This window comes from Ricinus communis, chromosome 8 (genome assembly GCF_019578655.1).
Source record: "Ricinus communis isolate WT05 ecotype wild-type chromosome 8, ASM1957865v1, whole genome shotgun sequence".
Lineage (NCBI taxonomy): Eukaryota > Viridiplantae > Streptophyta > Magnoliopsida > Malpighiales > Euphorbiaceae > Ricinus > Ricinus communis.
In genome coordinates, this window is record NC_063263.1 from 4,879,231 (window position 1) to 4,899,116 (window position 19,886).

General features: G+C 33.6%; 2 protein-coding genes across 5 annotated transcripts; both read right to left on the bottom strand.

The window, feature by feature from the left end:
• Window positions 1-6,647: 6,647 nt before the first annotated feature.
• On the bottom strand, window positions 6,648-9,665 carry LOC8265321 (eukaryotic translation initiation factor 4B3). The gene is made up of 2 exons (XM_002528215.4): window positions 8,393-9,665; window positions 6,648-7,075 (listed from the first exon to the last, which is right to left on the bottom strand). Exons 1-2 carry the CDS (start codon window positions 9,505-9,507, stop codon window positions 7,000-7,002), a joined length of 1,191 nt encoding a protein of 396 aa, XP_002528261.1. The 5' UTR covers window positions 9,508-9,665; the 3' UTR covers window positions 6,648-6,999.
• Window positions 9,666-13,100: 3,435 nt separating this feature from the next.
• Window positions 13,101-19,577, bottom strand: LOC8265319 (probable magnesium transporter NIPA6). Of its 4 annotated transcripts, XM_015724835.3 has the most exons (10): window positions 18,945-19,080; window positions 18,070-18,112; window positions 17,920-17,976; window positions 17,706-17,796; window positions 17,456-17,616; window positions 17,211-17,338; window positions 16,713-16,850; window positions 15,475-15,567; window positions 15,252-15,369; window positions 13,101-13,572 (listed from the first exon to the last, which is right to left on the bottom strand). In XM_015724835.3, exons 3-10 carry the CDS (start codon window positions 17,927-17,929, stop codon window positions 13,487-13,489), a joined length of 825 nt encoding a protein of 274 aa, XP_015580321.1. In that variant the 5' UTR covers window positions 17,930-17,976; window positions 18,070-18,112; window positions 18,945-19,080; the 3' UTR covers window positions 13,101-13,486. The 4 variants fall into 4 exon arrangements, 2 of the variants coding, with proteins under 2 accessions (XP_015580321.1, XP_015580319.1); XR_007217068.1 differs by lacking the exon at window positions 18,070-18,112 and having other exon boundaries at window positions 15,475-15,629; window positions 18,945-19,577; XM_015724833.3 differs by lacking the exon at window positions 18,070-18,112 and having other exon boundaries at window positions 18,945-19,566.
• Between the last annotated feature and the right edge of the window lie 309 nt (window positions 19,578-19,886).

The following is a 19,886-nucleotide window of genomic DNA, read 5'->3' on the forward strand; positions in this document are numbered from 1 at the left end:
AGATGTATAGTTGAGATGGTTCAGGGTGCCAATCTCCCTCGCAACAGGTTTTCGACTCTCATAAAAGGCATTCAATAGCTTCTTAACATGGATTGGAATGACCCTCGTCGACATATTTACATGGAAGAAAACCAAGCAGCAGATCATCTTGCTAAGGTTGCAGCATCCTTGCCTATCGGATGTTTTATTCTTGATACTGCTCTTCTCAGCATTGGGCTTGTGGTTTTTCATTTTGGAAGGATTTACTTGTTTCTTAGCTCTCTTTTTTTTATATAAAAAAGTGTTTTAATTTTAGAAAGTTATAAATAAAAAATAATAATACTTATAATTTTTTATATTGTAATATATTATATTATATATATATTTTAAAAATATATGTTATTATTTTTTTTAATTTTATTTATATAAATATAATATAAATATATTTTATCTCTCATTATGTTTTATTATTCACATTAAGTATCAAGTTAAAAAATTAATATTTAAATTTTGTTAAATTATAATTTTTTATAATCATAGATTTTATTTGATTGTAAATATATTGTGTAAGTTATTTTGACGTCATCTATCTCTTTCTTTTAAAATATTTGATCTTTTCCTCTGATGGTTTATTTATTTATTCTTTTGTGGTTTTATTATTAGAATAATCAGCCCCTCTCCCTTGGACAAAGAGTAGACTATGCTTGCTTGATTCAGTCAACATATTTAACAATCAAATTAAAGAGAGATGACAGCAGCAGTTTTCTTGTTTTTTCTGTTTTCCTTTTTCTGAAAGCTCTTATTGCAGCCGTTACAAGTGTAAATTAGAGACATTCATGCATGGGCCACATGGCAGAAGTGCTGCCATTCCGAAAGGCGTACAACATGGATGCGTATCTGCTTTCGTAGCCGCAATATGAGTAGACACTCCAAACTTGTTGTTGAGCCCAGATCAATTTTATTTTAAATACTAAAAACTAATATTTATTTAGGTTTTATTTTATCTAATTAATTTGATATTGAATATGCTAAAAATATTTATAATCTTTTTAAAATCCAAATTTATTTGATTTTAAATAAAAATTATGAAATTATTTATTAAATAATTAAAATTAAATTTATTGAGCTAGATATATTAAACTTCTTTTCCACAATCTAACGGATACTTTTGGCGGTGGAGAGAATCAGGTGGCCTTTAAAGTTGGCAAGGATCATTTATATTATTGCGGAATAAATGGATGTGTTCATGTGGTTATGTACAGTAGTGGGAGGCAGGGAAGGAAACCTACTTCTTGTTACCTTTTCTTCTATCTTCCTTTTCCCTCTGCCTCTCCCTTTCCTTTTCAACTAAACTGCAGGGTACACGTGTGCGTTCCCACACTATTAATTGTGCACATGTACCCATATTTTAAGAGACTGACACTAGTTTTTCTAGCTTGTTATTTTGATTAAAAATGATAAAATATTATATCCCCATTTATTTTAATTTTCATATTTTTATAAAATTTTAAAATATTAAAAAATAATTATATGCAATTTAAATAAGTAAAAATTAAAATGTTAGGACAAATGAAAATGGAACTATCTAATAATTAAGAGATTACAATTTACATTGAAAACTCAAGAAAGAAAAACAAAGATAGAAGTCAGTGTAAAATACACATACTTCACGATCAGTGCATTTTCTTTTTTCTTTTTTCTTTTTTTTTTTTCGTTTTGTCAATTTATGATGTTTATAGAAATTGATGTATATCTGATATATTCAGAATTAACTTTAATTTCTTCAAGTTTAGAGATGGCGTATTCTTTCTTCTTCTTTTTTTTTTCTATAAAAAAATGAATTGAGATCCTCTCTTATTGAGTTTGAACATTATTTATCATGTTTATAATTTTTATCTTTTATTTTAAATGCACATACTTCATCCCACTTTGTTATTTCTCTCTAAGGCCTTAAGGTATGTGATTCTGTAACTAATCATTTTAAATTTCGTCTTAGGTATGTTTGTGGTTGATAGCTAATGCGCTAGTGGCAGGCTTATTCTATTTTGGGAAAAGCCTCTTGATGTTTATATCAAGTCCTATTCTGCTAGCCATATTGATGCGTTGATTTATTGGGGATGAGGTGGCTTGGAGATTCACCGGCTTTATGGCCATCCCAATTTGTCTCAACGTCACTTCTCATGGGAATTGCTAATTCGGTTGAGTTCTCTTTTTGGGTTCGTCGATGTGCGGCGGTTAGTAGGGGGGACTTCAATGAAATTCTAGACTATGAAGAAAAGAGAGATGGTCGGCCGAGATCTCTCTCTCTAGTGTCTGCCTTTGCTGATGCATTATGCACATGTAGGCTGAGAGAGATTTCAGCTTCTAAGCCGAAGTACACTTGGTTATATAAGCATATAAATGGTGACCTTATCATGTACCGCCTGGATCGTTTTTTATCAATATTGATTGGAATTTACTTTTTCCTTCTGCTTAGACATGTAATTTGGATTTCTTCCATTCTGACCATCGCCCGGTTTTGCTAGTGCTTCAGCAAAATCAAGACAGGGGTATTAGGAGGAACAAGATTAGATTCCATTTGAGGAGATATAGGCCTTGAATGAAAAGAGTGAAGAAGTGGTTAAGAAAGCCTGGCGGGGAAGCAGTTTTAGTACTAGTGGTTCTATATTGCGATGTATTAGTGATTGTGCCAGCTTTCTCAGATCGTGTGGTTGGGAGAAGTATAGGGGACCTCTTCATGGTATTGATAGGTTGAGACGACGGATTGAGAGTTTGAAGCATGATGGTTGCTCTACTGAGGACTTGAAGGAGGTTGTTTTTTAGAGTGTCAATTAGAGAAGCTACTTTCTAGGCATGAGTTATATTGGTGACAAAGATCTGGAGTGGACTAGTTGGCTTATGGTGATAGAAATTCCAAATTCTTTTACCAACGAGCAACACATCGGAAGAAGATCAATGCTATTCATGGTTTACGAGATGAGTCGGGTCAATGGTTTAGTGATCATGATGGTATGACCTCTATCATTCAAGATTATTTTATTAATCTTTTCCAGTCATCTTATCCTAGTGACATTGCTATTTAAGAAGTGTTTGGTTATACCTCAGCTAGAGTGACAAATAATATGTATCAAGTGCTTATCTCTCCTTTCAAAGCTGAGGATGCTAAGAAGGCATTATTCAATATGCACCATCAGAAGCCCCTAGACCTGATGGGGTGCCTGCTTTATTCTTCCAAAAATGTTAGGAGACAGTTGGGGATGATGTTACTCATGCATGTTTGAAGGTTTTTAATGAGGGTGGAGATTTCTCTCAATGGAACTCTACGATTACGTCTCCTCAAGTGGTCAAGGATTTTAGACCTATTAGCCTGTGTAACGTGATTTACAAGATAGTTTAAATTTCCAAGGGGATCACTAATAGGTTTAGGGTTATTTTGCTTCGGGTGGTGGATAATGTCCAATGTGCTTTTGTTTCAGGTAGACATATTACTAAGAATGTCATATTGGGTTTTGAGGCTATCCATTGGCTGAGGAATCGCAGAGGAGGGCATAAAGGTTATGTTTCCATGAAGCTGAACATAAGTAAGGCTCATGACCGGGTGGAATAGGTTTTTATTCAGCAGGTCGTGTTGGCAATGGGTTTTGATAATCGCTAGATTAATATGATTATGAGATGTATGTCCTCTATCTCTTACTCTTTTATGGTTAATGGTAAAGTTTCTAGGTGTGTTAAGCCCTCCAAGGGTCTAAGACAACGTGACCCTCTCTCACCTTATCTCTTTTTGCTATGTGCCTACGGCTTTTCTTCTCTATTAGCTTCTGCAATTAGTTTGGGTCATATTCATGGGATTAAAGTTGCTAGTGCTAGTTTTGTGATTTCTGACCTATTCTTTGAAGATGATAGTTTGATATTTTGTCGGGCGGGCTTCTGTAGATGATTGTACTTAACTCATGAGATATTTAAGAGTTTAGTAGCTTCTGATCAGCTCATAAATTATAATAAATCTGTGATTTGATTTAATCCGAATGCCTCTCATTTTTGGAGTTTCTAAGGAAGCTGGTCATTCTATGTATTTTGGAATGCCGGCCTTTTGCATGAGAAATAAAACGGTGTAATTTGGCTATCTTAGGGATCAGATTGCGAGGAGGCTTAGCAGACTATTCGTACAAGTTGGTAAGAAGACACTCATTTAGTCTGTTATTCAATCTTTACCTACTTATATAATGCAAGTATTTCGCATTCCTAGTGGAATTGTGGAGAATATAGAGAAGATGTTTGCAAGATTATAGTGGGGATCTACTGATGAATGTCATAAAGTTCATCGGAAGAGGTGGTCTTTCCTCAGCAAGCTAAAAGAAGTAGGTGGAATCGGTATTAAAAATTTGAAGGCTTTTTTAATCAGGCTTTGATTGGTAAACAGACATGGAGAATTTTGAGTAGACCCGATTCTTTAGTTGTCCGTATGCTTAAAGCAAATATTTTCCAAATACTTCTTTGTTAGAGGGTAGCATGGAGAGTAATCCATCTTTTGTTTAAAGGAGCATGTTGTGGGGCCTTGAGTTAATTTAAACATGGTTATCGTTAGAGGATTGGTGACGATGCGCATGTTAGTGTCTATATTGATAAGTGGATTCCTCTCCCCCAGTTTTCAGATTTCTTCACCTAAGATATTGCATGCTGATGCTCGGTTGCTTGTTTGCTTAATGATGATCTTTTACCTGGAATGAGACATTTATTTTGGCTACTTTCCTTCCATTTGAGGAAAAGATTATTCTACAACTCCCAAGGCCTAGATTTCTACACCCCGATGAGATTTACGAGCGTAGGAATCATTATTATGTGAAAAGTGCATGTCGCTTGTGCGTTTCTTTGAATCTGGAGATTACTGGATCGCATGATAACTCTCTTGAAAAATGGTGGAAGCACATGTAAAATTTATCTCCACCTCCTAAAGTTCCGGCGGGCTTGTAATGATATTATTCCTACTGACCTTAATTTGGCTTTCCAGCATGTCCCGTTACAGACAGTATGTCGTAGGCGTGGCTATCAATATGAATCGACCACACATGCCTTATTTAAGTGTCCTTATTCGGTATCATGCTGGGAGGAGAGTCGGTATTTTTCATTGTCCAATTCTTTGTCTTCCGTTCGGTCTTTTGGGTTGTTCTTTTTAGACTTTACCTTGTTTTAATTGCACTCCTTTTCTTTTGCAAGGTTTTATCTCTCTATATTTTACTTGTAAAAGAATTTTTAACGTGGCAATATTAAGGTAAAGATGTTTACTTTATATTAGTAAAGCCTAAATTTCTTCTAAAAGAAATTAATAATTATTTTTAAATAATAAATCAAATAGGAGAGAATGGACAATGAATGTGAAAAATACTTTCGTGCCCTTATATGAACCATTGAATGTGAAAAATACTTTCGTGACCGTTAATTAGACCCCTTTTTATATTCTATATTTAGCACCGGCTAATTATCTCTCTTCCTCCGCCATTCTCCATCATCACAGCCCGATTCTTTCATTATCAGTAAACAATAACAATAATAATAACAACATCAAAAGCCTAAGCTCTCAATTTCCGAAAACAACAAATTAATTCAATACTAAAACAAAGAGATTGTAGATTCAGCATCGTCTGGGTGAAGCGAGGTAATGTCATTACAAGCTTGACACAGAAAGGACAGTGGTGGGGGAGTTTGCAGGGATGGTAAGCGGTGGTAGGACGGAGTTGGAAGAAAAGAGAAGGGGATAGTGAACTGAATCAATGAATCTAATGCATGATTTGAGTTGGTTTTGGTGTAAAATTATAAATGCTAATTGCTCAGTTCTGAATGGGTCTGGTGGTTTGTTCAAGTTCATATTCCATAAATCTTAATTCATTAAGGAATTGATTGAATAATCATTAATTATTATTGAAACATAATTATGGAGAGTTTAAGGATGTGAAAAATAGTGTATAAAGCATTTTACATCATTTGTACGTTGTGAGGAAGTGTGGAGTTGAGAAAGTTAGGAGAAGTGGAAATCAGTGAGAAGAAAGGAACGGCGGAGAGAATCTGAACAGACAAAATTGGGCTCCTATAAAGAACTGATCAGAATGCAATGATTTGCGAGGCATAAAATGTTTGTACAATTCCAGGTCTTAAGAGGCCAGAAAGCTATTTGTCTATCGTGTAAACTCGGCAGGATATTATGTGCTTCAAGTACTGTCAACTCAACATAATGATGACTGACTGGCCAATCATTTTGGGCTGAAAGAAAGACAGCTCTACTAAGGGGAAGCCAACCGTGCATGTTCGCTGTGGTAAAAATACTAGCCTCTCATTGCTTAGATAACAACCAATCACATCCACAAAAGAAGAAAACTCTTCTTACTCGACTCTCCTGCTATTTGTATTAGCAACAGATATTTCACACAATTCATAGAATTCAACACAACTAAAGGCGTAGTACTATTTGATCCTTATATATTTCGCATTAAGGATCAAAAGCAGTTGGGGAGAAAAAATATCTCTATTTTGACAAGACTCCTTCCTAAACCTATCCATTAGATTCAGATATGATACAAAGGAAAATGTCAATGGGGTCTCTGAGAGACCTTTCCTGTTCAGCAATCACATGAATTGATAGGAGCTCGCCCAGAGTATAAATAAGAAACCAGAGATGTAAAATGCAACGAGTAGCAGCTTTTAATTTATTATAGACAGAATGTTCCAACAATCAAAAATCAACACTCAGCTCTGGGCAAAATTGAATACGAAAAACTAGTAATTGAATAACAAAGACAATTCTCAATCCCAACGCCAGCTACAGAACAAGCCATTAAGGCCCCAATCAGTGTTAAATAACTTTAAATGCCTATCAAAATTGTCTCCACACTGTCTGTTACAGTCTTGACAGTTGTGGCAAAACTCGTACAAACAAAACATTTTGGCTACTAATAAATTCAGTGTCCTCTACTCATTTCTTTTTCTCCATCAATATCTCTCGGCATCCCAATGTGTAAAACTCGATGTTCAGTTTGCTGCAGGGTGTTCATCCTCTGTGATACGCCCATCCTCCGAAGCATGACCATTCTCACTTCCAGCAGCACTGCACCCAAAGGAAACATTAGTTTCACAAACTTTAGCGACTTATCTCAACCTCATGTCACAACATTCATTGTCATACAAATTTGGCAAGCACCCTTTTTCTTTCATGCTGTACTAAAATACCTTGTGCCAAAATATTATGAATGACACCTGAGAAATGTAATTAAACAGAACATATAAATAAAGCAGAAACTGCGTGATATCATAGTCTCATACTTTTTCCTAGTGGTTTGTAATCTGACAAAAAGACTCTGGCCATTCATGATATCCCAAAGAACTTTACAAGACCATACCCCATCTGAACATTCTACATATAACTACATCATCCAAAAACCGCAATTACAACTCAAAAAAAAAAAAAAAAACAGAGAGAAACATGTAGGCCACTATAGCACCAACTTAATAAAGTTGTCAATAAAATTTCAACTAAATAGAATCTATCTGATGTTGAGAGTCTGAGACCAATTCCAATGCACGATGATGTGGGCAATGTCATGCATATTAATATTAGTAGCAATGCCCAACAACAATATAGGTACCTTGCTCATTCCAACACAAGAAACAAGAATCCTAAAGTAGAAAGCAAGGATCTCTGTTTCAAATAATGCACCCAGTAGATTTTTCTAGGCTAAGAAAAGGAGTGGTTTGACAAAAATTCCATAGCATTGATGGCAGCAGAAACCCCATAATAGTCAATAAGACAAGCATACAACAGGAGCACTAGATTAAGATGCCTAAAAAACTGCCTCCAAAATCTTATGGATATGTATGATTAAGGAACTTGGAAAACCTAAGTGAGAAGGCAACTCTTCTAATATATTGAGAAACTTAAGTCTCTATATAGACCCTCAAAAACTACTGTAACCAGAAAACCCTTCTTTACAGCCTCATGTAAAACTAACTAAACCTCCTAGAGATCAAAGTCAACAACTCTTACAAGCAGTATTTATCTGAAATGGACTCCCTCAAAAAGACATAGCACATTTGGTTCCTTTTCAAACTAAAGATGAAAGGAGACAGCAATCGATGTCCTATCTAAGCCTCCCTTTTTCTTTTTGGGGGGTCAAGTAAACCTCCCATTCCATGTTTATACTTTAAACAGATTGTTTTTAATGTTAGTCCAAATTACTTGTGCATCAAATACTAAAATCCAATTTTAGGAATTGTAAGCCATTTCAATTTCCGAAAACAAACAAAATAATCTTAATTCTTAAATGATACTAAAATGAGAATCAAATGCAATAAAGAATCACAAATCATATGAGCCAGATTAATGTAATAGGCTAACTAACTAATCAAACAAGCATATTAAGCAAACCTCTCAGGACGAGAGTTTGAATCAGCACCATCAGGCTTCCTCCAGGTCCTTGGCTCATTACCAGAACCGCCATGCCCATTACCAAAGCTCCACCGTCCAAAAGATGCAGCATTACCTCTCTCCCCTTTTTCCACTTCTTTATTATTATTATTAATCTTCACAGACTCCAGTTTCTCATCAATCTCCTTCCAATCTTTCCCTTTCTCCGCCAAGACCTCCTCTCTTGGCCGCGCATTACCAAATGGGCTAGACCCTTTTGGCTTCATACCCACACCATTGTCATTACTGATGGGAAGGGAACGCGGCTGCAATACAAGTTTTGGCCTTGCAATTCCGCTTACACTTCCCATTCCGTTACTATCCTCTTTCTTCCTTCCCCAATTATCTGAATCCGCTGCACCACCACCATTGCTAGACCCATATCTATCTCTAGACAACGAGTCAAAACTCCCTCTCCTCTCAAACCCACCATTACTACCACCACCACCACCACCACCACCAAATCTCCGTGTCTCCATGGGCTTATTTGCCACCCAACTATCCGATTCATCGGCTTTAGACTGTGAATCAAAAAAGGAAGAGCTCCTCTCTCTCCTTTCATTTCCAAAGGAAGGAGATTTCTTCGTTTTGGACCAATCATCAATCTCATCAGCACGAGACAGTACTAATTCACGACTCGAATCCCTATCCCTACTAGAAACCCTAGAATTTCCACCACCACCCCATCGGGAATTCCCCGCATCATCACCGTTTCGGCTATTCATTCCATACGATTTAAACCCGCCGCCGAGCCGCGACCTGTCAAGCTCCTCGGCGGAGCGCTGGCGGGGCCCAGTGGGGAGATTGAGGAGATCCTCATGTGTAAGCCCTCTCGAGTGCTGGCTCGGCTGCTGAGACGCCGCAGCGGAGCTATAAGTAGCGAATTCGGCTAAAGATAGGGTTTGGTTCTTCTTCTTTTTGGGCTGTTTGGTGGCGGCGACCGATAAAGAAGGGAAATCAGATTCCTTATCCTGTTGAGAATCCAATCGTTCTTGTTTGAGTTCGTCCTCGTGTTCCTCGGCGTCTAAAGCCCACGCGCCGGGTTTTCCCCAAGGAGAAGACACTGTTGCCGCCATGTTAGATGTTGTTTGGTTAGTGCTGTTTTTTTCTCTCTCTAGAATCTGTTTTTCTCCCTTCTCCTTTTCTCTCTCTAAAGAAAGGCTGTGAGTTTTGTTTGCGTTAGTTGGCAGCGAGGAGGGTGTTTTTATTGTAGAAAGGATAGAGATGATGAGATTCTTTCTCCATAAATGGGCGGTCCTGATCTTTTTCTTTTTATTCCTTTTCTACAAGTTCCTGCTGTTATAGGAATATAACGTTAAAATTCCAAAGCTACATGGAAAAATAATAGAGACATTCCCATTCCTAATGGGATAATGTGTTAAAATTATGTCATGTTTTCTAATAATTACTAGATTTTTTTATTAAAAATAGGATCTTTAACTTGAAAATATTATTTTCATGCCAAAAAAAATCATTCTTTTTAATTATGTTACACTTTAAAAGATTTTGTTCTATTTTTAAAATTAAAATTTGATTACTTCACCGCAGTCACATATAATTACAAAATTTAGCTTTTTTTTTTTATGAAATTTTATATTCTCAATTGATGAATTATAATATTTTTATTAAAATCAAGCAGATTTATTTTGATAAGGTATGAAGGTTAAATGTTGAATTGTTTACTTATCAAAATCCCCTTACAATTTGGGAACAAAGAAAAGAGTTTTTTTAATTTTTGTTTACCAAGTGAGCCAAGGCTTGGGGGTTATTAATTAGGAAAAGAATCACGGTGTTACTGTAGAGATATGGACTGACCATTTTGATAATATATGATGGAAAATGACAAATTAGAAATAATGCAAAGGCTTAGTTGGGAAATTGGTTACGTTCCTTGTTTCCTAAAAATGTAAAAAAAAGAAAAAAAAAAAAAAAGGATTTATCTATAAGAGACATTGATTTCCACTCATTTTCTGACAAAACGGGGACGCAAGGAAAGAAAGCATTGCATATGACGGCAGTCGGAAACCCAAATCCTTAGATAATTGAAGCTTGAAACATTTAGACCCAACTTGGACATCCCAATATGTTTATTTTATTATAAAAGTGCAATAACGGTTAAATCCATATTATATATTACTATCTATTTATATATAAAAGACAAAATAAAAAGTATAGATATCTATTTCTATTTTTTTAATTATTTTATTTATTTTAATTAAATAATGATATTAATGTTTATTAGTACATTACTCTTTTAATTAAATAATATTTTATTAATCCTAAAAATATTAATTATTTTTAAAATTAAATAACATAAATTCATTAATAAATTAATAAAATTTCTTATTCAACGTATCATAAAGTATATTTCTATTATATTTTTATTGAATTATTTATTATTTAAATTTAATTCAGCAGTAGTTAATTTTATATATAAATATTTTTAGACAAAAATTTAATTTAAATTTTATAAATTAAAAATATTTGTAATTAAGATAATAGTATAACCAATACAATGCGCACACTAAAATTGATAAAGCTAATAGAATTTTAGACACTTAATTTTGAGAAAATTTGATGCTCTATAGTTTATTTTTTATTTTTTATTTTTATATTTGTTATTTATAGTAGCTAATGTGTTTTGATGATAATGAAAAAATATATTATAAAAAAACTATATTACAATATCTCAAAATATATATAAAAAAGTATTATGAATTTATGAATATGAATTTAAAATAAAAACAAAAGATCACTTTAAAGGCACTAATAAGGATAATTTATTTATTTATAGTGGCTATTTGGATTTTTATAAGAATTAAAAGATGAATAGAGATGAAGGAGGAAGATAATATTATCACAATTTTATTAAAAAATAATATTAAATAAAATATCATATTACAGTTAAAGAAATTATATAAATAAATTTTTAACAATTTAGACTATAAAATAAATTTATACCATAAAAATAAAATTTTATAACTTATTTCATGTATATAAATAAAAAGTTCTTTCTTATTTTCTAAATCATTTGTATTATGTTAGATTATTATGCAAGTAGCCGGTGCTTTAAATTTTTTTAAAATAATAAAAAAAGAATATATATTTTAAATTTATAGCTATACCATCTATCATCCAACACCAAAATAACATACATAACAACCAGTAATTAAAGAATATTTTTAGTTTTCACACACATTTCTCTCTAGAGACTTTTTTTTTTTTTTTTTTTTCCTTATCATCAAAAGGGAAAGTAAAGGTCCGAACTGACCTTCACCCGAGCTCCATAAAGCTCTCCCAACTATGCAAAAATCTTAATGGTCCCTGCAGAGATCTAATTGTTAGAAATTAAAATCTCAGCCGTAAGAATGGGTACCAAATAAAACAAAATAAAATATTGAGGAGCAGAAATTTATTCTTGAAAGTTGCTAAATATTTAATTTAAGCCCACAAGCACATACTTTTTGCCTAAAAGGTAGAAAAGTAGAGTCAAATGTCAGTAACATTGCTTAAACGTCAAGCTGGCACACACAAGAGTAAAACCACATTTTGCCGCCTCAAGTTGTCAGCTTTCAGTGGTTAAGATTGTGAAGCCTTTTCCACCTTAAATTCCCAATAAACCATAAACCTGCTCACTTCAGGAAACATATATATCAACTGAACACTTAAGATTTTACCCCAAGATTAAATGAAAAGCTGCAATTATTTGGTATTAGAAGAATTTACTAACTACAAACAATGGATTAAAATTGGTAGAATAATCAATCAAAACTTAATCACAAAGAGGCTAACGAGAATTCATATAGCACAGAAAATTCTACTCCAACAAAAAATCTTAAATAATACAAATCCTACTTGCCTAAGAAATTTTATTTCAATAAGAAGTCCTAATTCCACTAAAAATTCTAATCCAACAAGAAATCATGATTATATTAGGAATTCAAGCTATAAAAGGAATCTTATTTCTACTAGGAATCCTAATCTAACTAGGAGTCCTAGTCAAATTCAAAATTCAAGTGAGATTGTACTTAATCAAATAATGGGTCTCAAGATACTCTTATAAATTTAATCCAATCCAATATATGAAGGCATGAACAAGTCAAACTAAATTCAAAATAAATAAGTTAAGTTATTTGGAATCTAATACTCAAGAATGGGGCCGCATATAACATGTTACTTAAGCCCAATATTCATGTTTATTATATGAGCTTAGATTAGATGAATTTTAGAAATATTTACTTATTTAAAGAAATATTTTAATAGTTAGAAATTTTACTTTAAATTATCTATTTAGTTTAGGAATCCTACTCTTAGTCTTATTATTAAATATTTTCTTATCATTATAAAATTAGGTTATTTTAAAGCCTATATAAGCTAGTACGAATTTATATATAAAGAGAATTGTTAAATATTGATTATTTTAGAATTAATTCTTTTATATTATTCTTTATGAACTTGGTGAATTTATCAAATGAAAGTTTGGTATTTTATAAACTTAGTTTAATCTAAACTAATATTTATATTAAACAACCTTTAATTTTTTATAATTAAAGTTTTTAAGTACAAGTTATTTAAGAATTTTGCTGGGAGTTAGAATTTTTTTGCTTGATTAGGTGAACAATCATTGGTGAAGACATCAACATTAAACACGAGTTTGACACAAATTAGCTACGTTTGTATCAGAGGCATCAACTGAAATTATAGAATGAAGTGAATCCATCAACACTAGTATTTATAAATACAACTTGACAGCCTATGGGACATCATTGAACCTATTGTTAGATCTGTGCATCATTTTCTCTGCTACTCTTAGTACACCAACCGCAAGACCTGTTGACAAAATTTGAAAGGTTTTGGGGAGTTGAGCATTTCAAGTCGAGACCTCCGCCCACAGCTTGTCCAGAAAAGATATACACAAAAAACCACTACAATTTTCATTCGCCAAAGTTCTTCCAAAAAAAACAAGGAGCTCCTTAATCAGCAAACATAGATTGCAGCATTGCTCCGATTGTGGTGATAATTGTTCTCGCATAAATAGGTTCACTATATACAGACTCATCGCTCATCTGAACTTTGTACATTAATTAAATGTTCTTCCACACTCTTGACTGAATCTTCTCTAATGTACCATGTCACGGTTCCTGCAGAAGCAAACATAAAGAGGAAGTTATGTCACTATCAAAAGCTCAAGTTAGACACTCCTTGTGACATTAATCTTCTACAAACGAGCAACCTGAGGATTATCGCACACTATCAATATATTTGTGACTTGTGACCCATATACGAATAATTCATATGGAGAAACCTAAGACCCCACTTTTGGTTCAGTCTTTATATATAGAAAAACAAGTTAAATGCACCATTCGCTCCAAAAAGCTTGTGGGATTGCAATGACATCCACAAGCTCAACATATAAGAATCTCCATCAAATTATCTTAGCTGACTAAGAGAAAGAAAGTATTTAATGTTGTTCCCATCTGTCAGACGTTGAGCTTATAAAAAAGCAAGTAAATAGAATCAAGTTATATAATTTTGTGCTCAAATTTGAAATTTTCAACAAAATGAAACCAATACATGATTAAAGTAACCTTCAGCCCTTACAAAGTCTTTTATGTGATGTTTATTCTAGTATTAGTTGCTGGTCCAGTATCTGTAATTTAGGAATCACTAATACTCCTAATCTGTGTCTTTGCTAAATAGGAAGCTTAGTGTTACGGTCCTGCATTTGGGATCGGGTTATGGGTCTATGATTCACCACAGGGTCAAAAGAAGGTGAAGAGTGTTTGCTGAATTTCTACCTTTTCGATCTATGTTGAATTACACTTAAGGGCTAATTAGAGAGAACCCTACGATCTCTGAGCTTTAGGAGTTCACAACCTTGAAGAAATTTCTGCTTTTTCTTAATTCCATAAGAAAATAATGTTTAAATAGTTATAAGAGGGGTAGGCTAGCCTCTAACCCTTAATCCTACTTGCCATAGTTAAGAACAGACAATTAATGAAAACTTAAATAAGGAATATCCTAAGATTTACCTATAGTAACTAAAAAAGAATTTAACTAACAAAATATAAAGAAAGACAATTACGGAAAACTTAATGATCCTAAGAATCACCTATAGTAGCTAAATAGGAAATTAATTAGTAAAACATTGGAATATTATAACACTTAGTACTTATTTAAGTTATTGATTTGCTTTTGAGTCTTATTATTTTAGTCCAACTAGGAAACGTAATACAAGATAGAAATCTATTTTAGAAGTCCTCCTTAAAGGTTTAAACTGATTTCAAGTCTCTGAATATGCATCTAATACTTTCTTATGAATGAATATAGTGTTATTTCAAGAATTTAAACATATTTTTATTCTATAAGATATCTTTGTCCATAATGCATTTTTATCAAGGAAATCAGATGTGATTCCGATGGTAGATGTGAAGCCTATGGACCTTGGTAAGATGGCCTAAGAAGTTCTAATGGCAAAACAAGATAAAAGAAGATAGAACACTGTTCACTAATGCTTTTTATAGTGCAATCAATTATTTCAAGAACTGCTGCTAGAAGATCTACTTATGCCAAAGCTCTCAGAGATGACAGCTACAGATTAATTAGAAAATTGCCAGGAGTATATGTTTTTACACCTCCTTAAACCAGAAAAGGAATAATACCACCAACTCAAGTTTTGAACCACCAATGCGACACCTGAACCCCTCTTCTTGAACCCAGGACAAAAAGGACAAGTAGGAAAGCACGAACCTCACTAAATGTATCCAGAGGAAGATTATAAAATTGAAGGAGGAAACAGAAAAATGCTTATCATATGTACCTCGAGGAGGAGGAGGTTCCTGTCCTCTTGTGGCATGAAGTATGATTGTTCCTGATAGTACGGTGATGAAACCACATATTTCAGAGGTTATGCTGCTTGCATTTTGGCCTGACCAATCCTGTGGAAAATGTAAAGAACATATGCTTTAAGCTCATAGATTCAGCTGTAAAATGATACCATTATTACAGAAGAAACAGATCCATAGGATGTGTCAAGCACTTACCTTAAACATTATGGCACTAGCAACAATGGTTAGTGTAGTAAACATTACATAATATACTGGAGATACAATTGTTGCATTGAATGTATCCAAAGCCTGAACAATGACAACACAAACATTGCTGAAGATGAGACAGCTGATGATAAATAAATTAGCATCTGAAGAAAAAGAAAAAGAAAAAGAAAAGGAAAAAGTAAAGCCAGTGATCTAGACCAAATTTTGCTTTCAATAATATAGAACAAAATTCAGACAAACCTCACTAAGACAGTAATTTTCACATGGAAAACAAATTTCCTACACACATTTTTACTTGAAACTGACAATACACGGATTACAATTATGACTAACAATTACGGTAGTAATATCTTGTCATCTATGAACATTCAAAATAGAAATATTCTTCTATCTATAGCGCAGTTAGTATGTTGCAAAGCTGGTCTGCTGCCCTTTTAATTTGTTTTGGACAAACTACTCAATACATAGATCCATGTAGCACAACTGGTCTGGTGGACATTGTTTTCAACCACTCATTCAATTGGAACAAGATGGTCACTTAATCAGCTATTAGACTTCCAAAAGAAAGTATGACCACTTCCTAAGTCCTACCACAAAACTTGCCTACTCATTCTTAACTAACTAAGGAAAAATATCTACATTTATCAATGGAACCAAGCATCTCGTACCATAACACCATGAGTGTATACCCTGACAATCAATCTCTAGTTTCTAGTTTACTTTCCAATCTTTCTTAAATTCTCCCAAAAATTTCAGTACATTAAATTAAAGATGACATTGTTATGCAGCATGATAGACTTGTATGTTGCATTAAGCCTAACAGCTCACCCTTGTTATGTTGCCAAATATAGATGCCAGGAGGTCCGTGACCCATTTTGTCTTTTACCCAATAGTGAAGAACCTTCAAATTTGCAGTTTTCAGTCATGTGAGCATTGGCCTCTGCATGTGCTGTGTGCGCATGCTCTAGTGAATGAGTGTAATCATTCCCCATTACCCATGCAAAGCTTTTAGGATTTCAATTTCAAATGTGAAAATTGCTTAAGGCACTCATCTTAGGCCAAAATGCCTGTTTCATCCCCCAGCAGCAGGAGAGATTCCTAATAATTAAGGCAGCATAAAGAGGAAGACCCCGGCATTTTAACCACAAAGAATCACCAAAATGGATATTATATAACATGTCATAAATAAAAACAAGTAGATAGACCAGCCATGACCTAAAACCTACCCTGTTGAGGTAATTTAACTGGGTAATGACACAAATCACTGCAACTGTAAGGAAAAACCAAGTCTGCGGGTAAGCTATCTGACTTGTTCCCTCCAGTGTAAGCTTTATTGCAATTCCGATAGCCTTTATGCTTACAACCTGAATAGCATCAAGGAAAATAGAATCATGGTTAATGCACTTGACACCAGTAGCAGCACGATGTTGTAGAATGCAGATGCACACCCCTAACACCCACCCCAACCCAACCCACCCCCTACACACAAAAATAAAAAATATTACAGATAGGGCACCAAAATATGTGGGGAAAAAAAAAGTTGTATTCTCTAGAATCCCTTTTCTTTTTCTTTCCTCTCTCATCTTATATTTGGGATCCCTTAATGTTTAGAGTAGGTCCATCTCTTCCTAGCATAATCATAAATATCAAGTACAATAGGAAAATGTCATAAGACCTTGATTAAAAACGTTCCTACATTCTAAAATCTAAGGAAATATGATTACCGTAATTGAACCAATCAAAGAACATATTCCCAAGTAGACCAACATGTTTGTCTGCCCACAGCGAGGTTCAAAGTGCAAAATCAACACTAACACCATTGAAAGTGAAGCTGCTACATATATTAAGAATGCTGAAAGACAAACAGAAACACTAATGTAATATGTAATACGTAATAATAAAAAAGATGCATATTGTGGGATAATTAACATTAAAATCTAAAATTTAAATAAAGTAAAAGAACAATAACCTGGTTGAGTTGCCAAAGTCCAGACTTCTTGTACAGAACTAGGAGTATGTTCTTCAGGTGCATGGATTACAATCACTACTGATCCAACAATGCAGGATACACATCCAACAACACCCATTTTCTGTAGCCGCTCCCTCAACATGAAGTGTGCCAAAATTGCACTGAGATTTTATAAACTAGTTTTAGAACTGAAGTGAACTACATAAGTCGATACCACAAACAATAAAATCTTAGACACATCTGCAATTACCTGATAATAATACTAAGTGCACCAAGAGGAGTTACTAAAAAGGCAGGAGCATAAACATAAGCCACAAAATTTGCAACCTCTCCAACAAACACTGTTTTATAGAAGTTAAAAACGAAAGTCAGTAGCACATTGGAAAATATAAGTACACAGACAGTTTGTTGCTACAGGGGGTAGAGGGAAAGAGAGAAACTTGCTTTCATATTTCCAGACTTACTTGTTATCATGCCAGCCCACCATAGTGGCTCTAGTAAGTAGGTGTAGCCTCCGACTCCTATATTTTTCAGGAGAAACAACAAAGGGTAAGTTAAATCATGTAAAGAAGCATGCATGATGTCAGTAATGTTTATATCAGCCGAAAGCTCACTTGCACACGCTTTGCTCTGGTTAATTTGCAGAGGAAGCAAAATCTGCACTCGTCATCAATTCAAAGCATAAAATAGAGAGCATTCCGCAGAAGACAAGGAAAGTGGGAGGTGTAATAAAGTATAGAAAGTTCATTAAGAAGGATCAGATTTTTTTTCACTTATTACTAGATCCAAATCCAAATCATAACAGTTTAAAGCTGAGCAATTACAACTGCCTCCAGACACATAAGAAATTGAAAGGAAAGAATCTTGTTGAGGCAATGGTTTGTTATTGCTAATTAAACATAGTATCAAGACCTGAATGTCTTGCAATTGTGGCGTTACAGTTGCACTTCTTCATTCAAAGTCTAAATAGGAAACATGAGAATCCTACAGCATATGCTTCCGAAATCTATAAATACTTCCAAAGCTCCATATAATATTCATATCAGGCAAAAAAGTAACAAAGAAAAATAACATACAGATACTGCACCTGCCTTAAGGAGAATGTAAAGGCTAGTTTTTAGTATTATAAATAATTATTATCATTATCATTGTCATTATTATTATCTTTTAATAATCTTCAAGAAGTTCGGGAATTTGACTCTGCCGAAGCTATTACTTACTGAAGTTAAGGTGAGGAAATTTAGCCAGCATAATCCAATCATCCAAGAATCAAATAATAATAGTAAATATTAATGAATTTCAAGCGGCAAGACTCCACCTTACTTCTTGATTGCATAATTACATTATTGCTCAATTAGTACAGACATTAATTGAATTATAATCTCAAGTTCAATAAAAAAGACCCCAGCATAAAATCATCAAACAAAACCAAAATACTGAAAGGAAAGTTAAAAAGAAAAAAAAAAAAAAAAAAAAAAAGGTAACTAACCAGCGCGAGTACCAGTAGCACCAGCTCGTTTTAAGCCTTTCTTCTTCAAAATAAAGCTAGACCCAATAAAAGCACTTGAAGCCACCGCCAATATCAACCCTTTTGAATTATCAGATACTCCCATCTTATTCTCTTTAACAACAACAACAAAGACAGCAGCTTATGAATATCTATACAAATAACTTAATAACATTGTCCTCCTTGATCCCAAATCAGCTAAAATCTTTACAATAAAAACAAACAAAAAATTGAATTCCCGCCAAATAAACCAACAATTCCCTCCTAAACAAAATTAAAGCAAAAAAAAGGTCCAACAGCAATGGCACAGGTGGGTGTGTCTGTTTGCCTTGTTTGTTTGGATGTGAAACGCAGACGTATTGTATTGAAATGAAGAAGGAAATTGGTGAGTTGGGTTATAAAAGAACAGAAAGACAGAAAGAGATCTACAAAATTCTAATTGAAACCCTTCTCCTTATAGTCGACGATTCTCCGTATTATTATTATTTTTAAGAAAAATTTAAAATAAAAAAGGAAAAGAAAATATTTAATTACTATGAAAGACTTTGTCTCTTGATTGTCGTCTAATCGGAAACTTCCCCATTTCCGCGTAATAGCAGTAAGTTCTTGTTTTCTTTCTTATTATACGCAGTGGCATAGTAAAATACCTCTTAAATGTTTGTCTTTATTACTATTTTTTTGTGAATCAATATCAAATACAAATTAAAATTTTGGAAAAAAACACTTTTTTATGTATACTTATCCAAAAATTGAACCACCAAAAATGCTATTCTTAACCTCGTTATTCATTTTCAGTATTTAATTTGATGGTGGATTTTTGTTAATTAAGTTAGGATATTCAATTAAGAGAAGTAATAAGGATGCTATTTTTAATAATTTTTTCTAATATATTATAAATAGTCCATACATAAAGACTGTTAACCT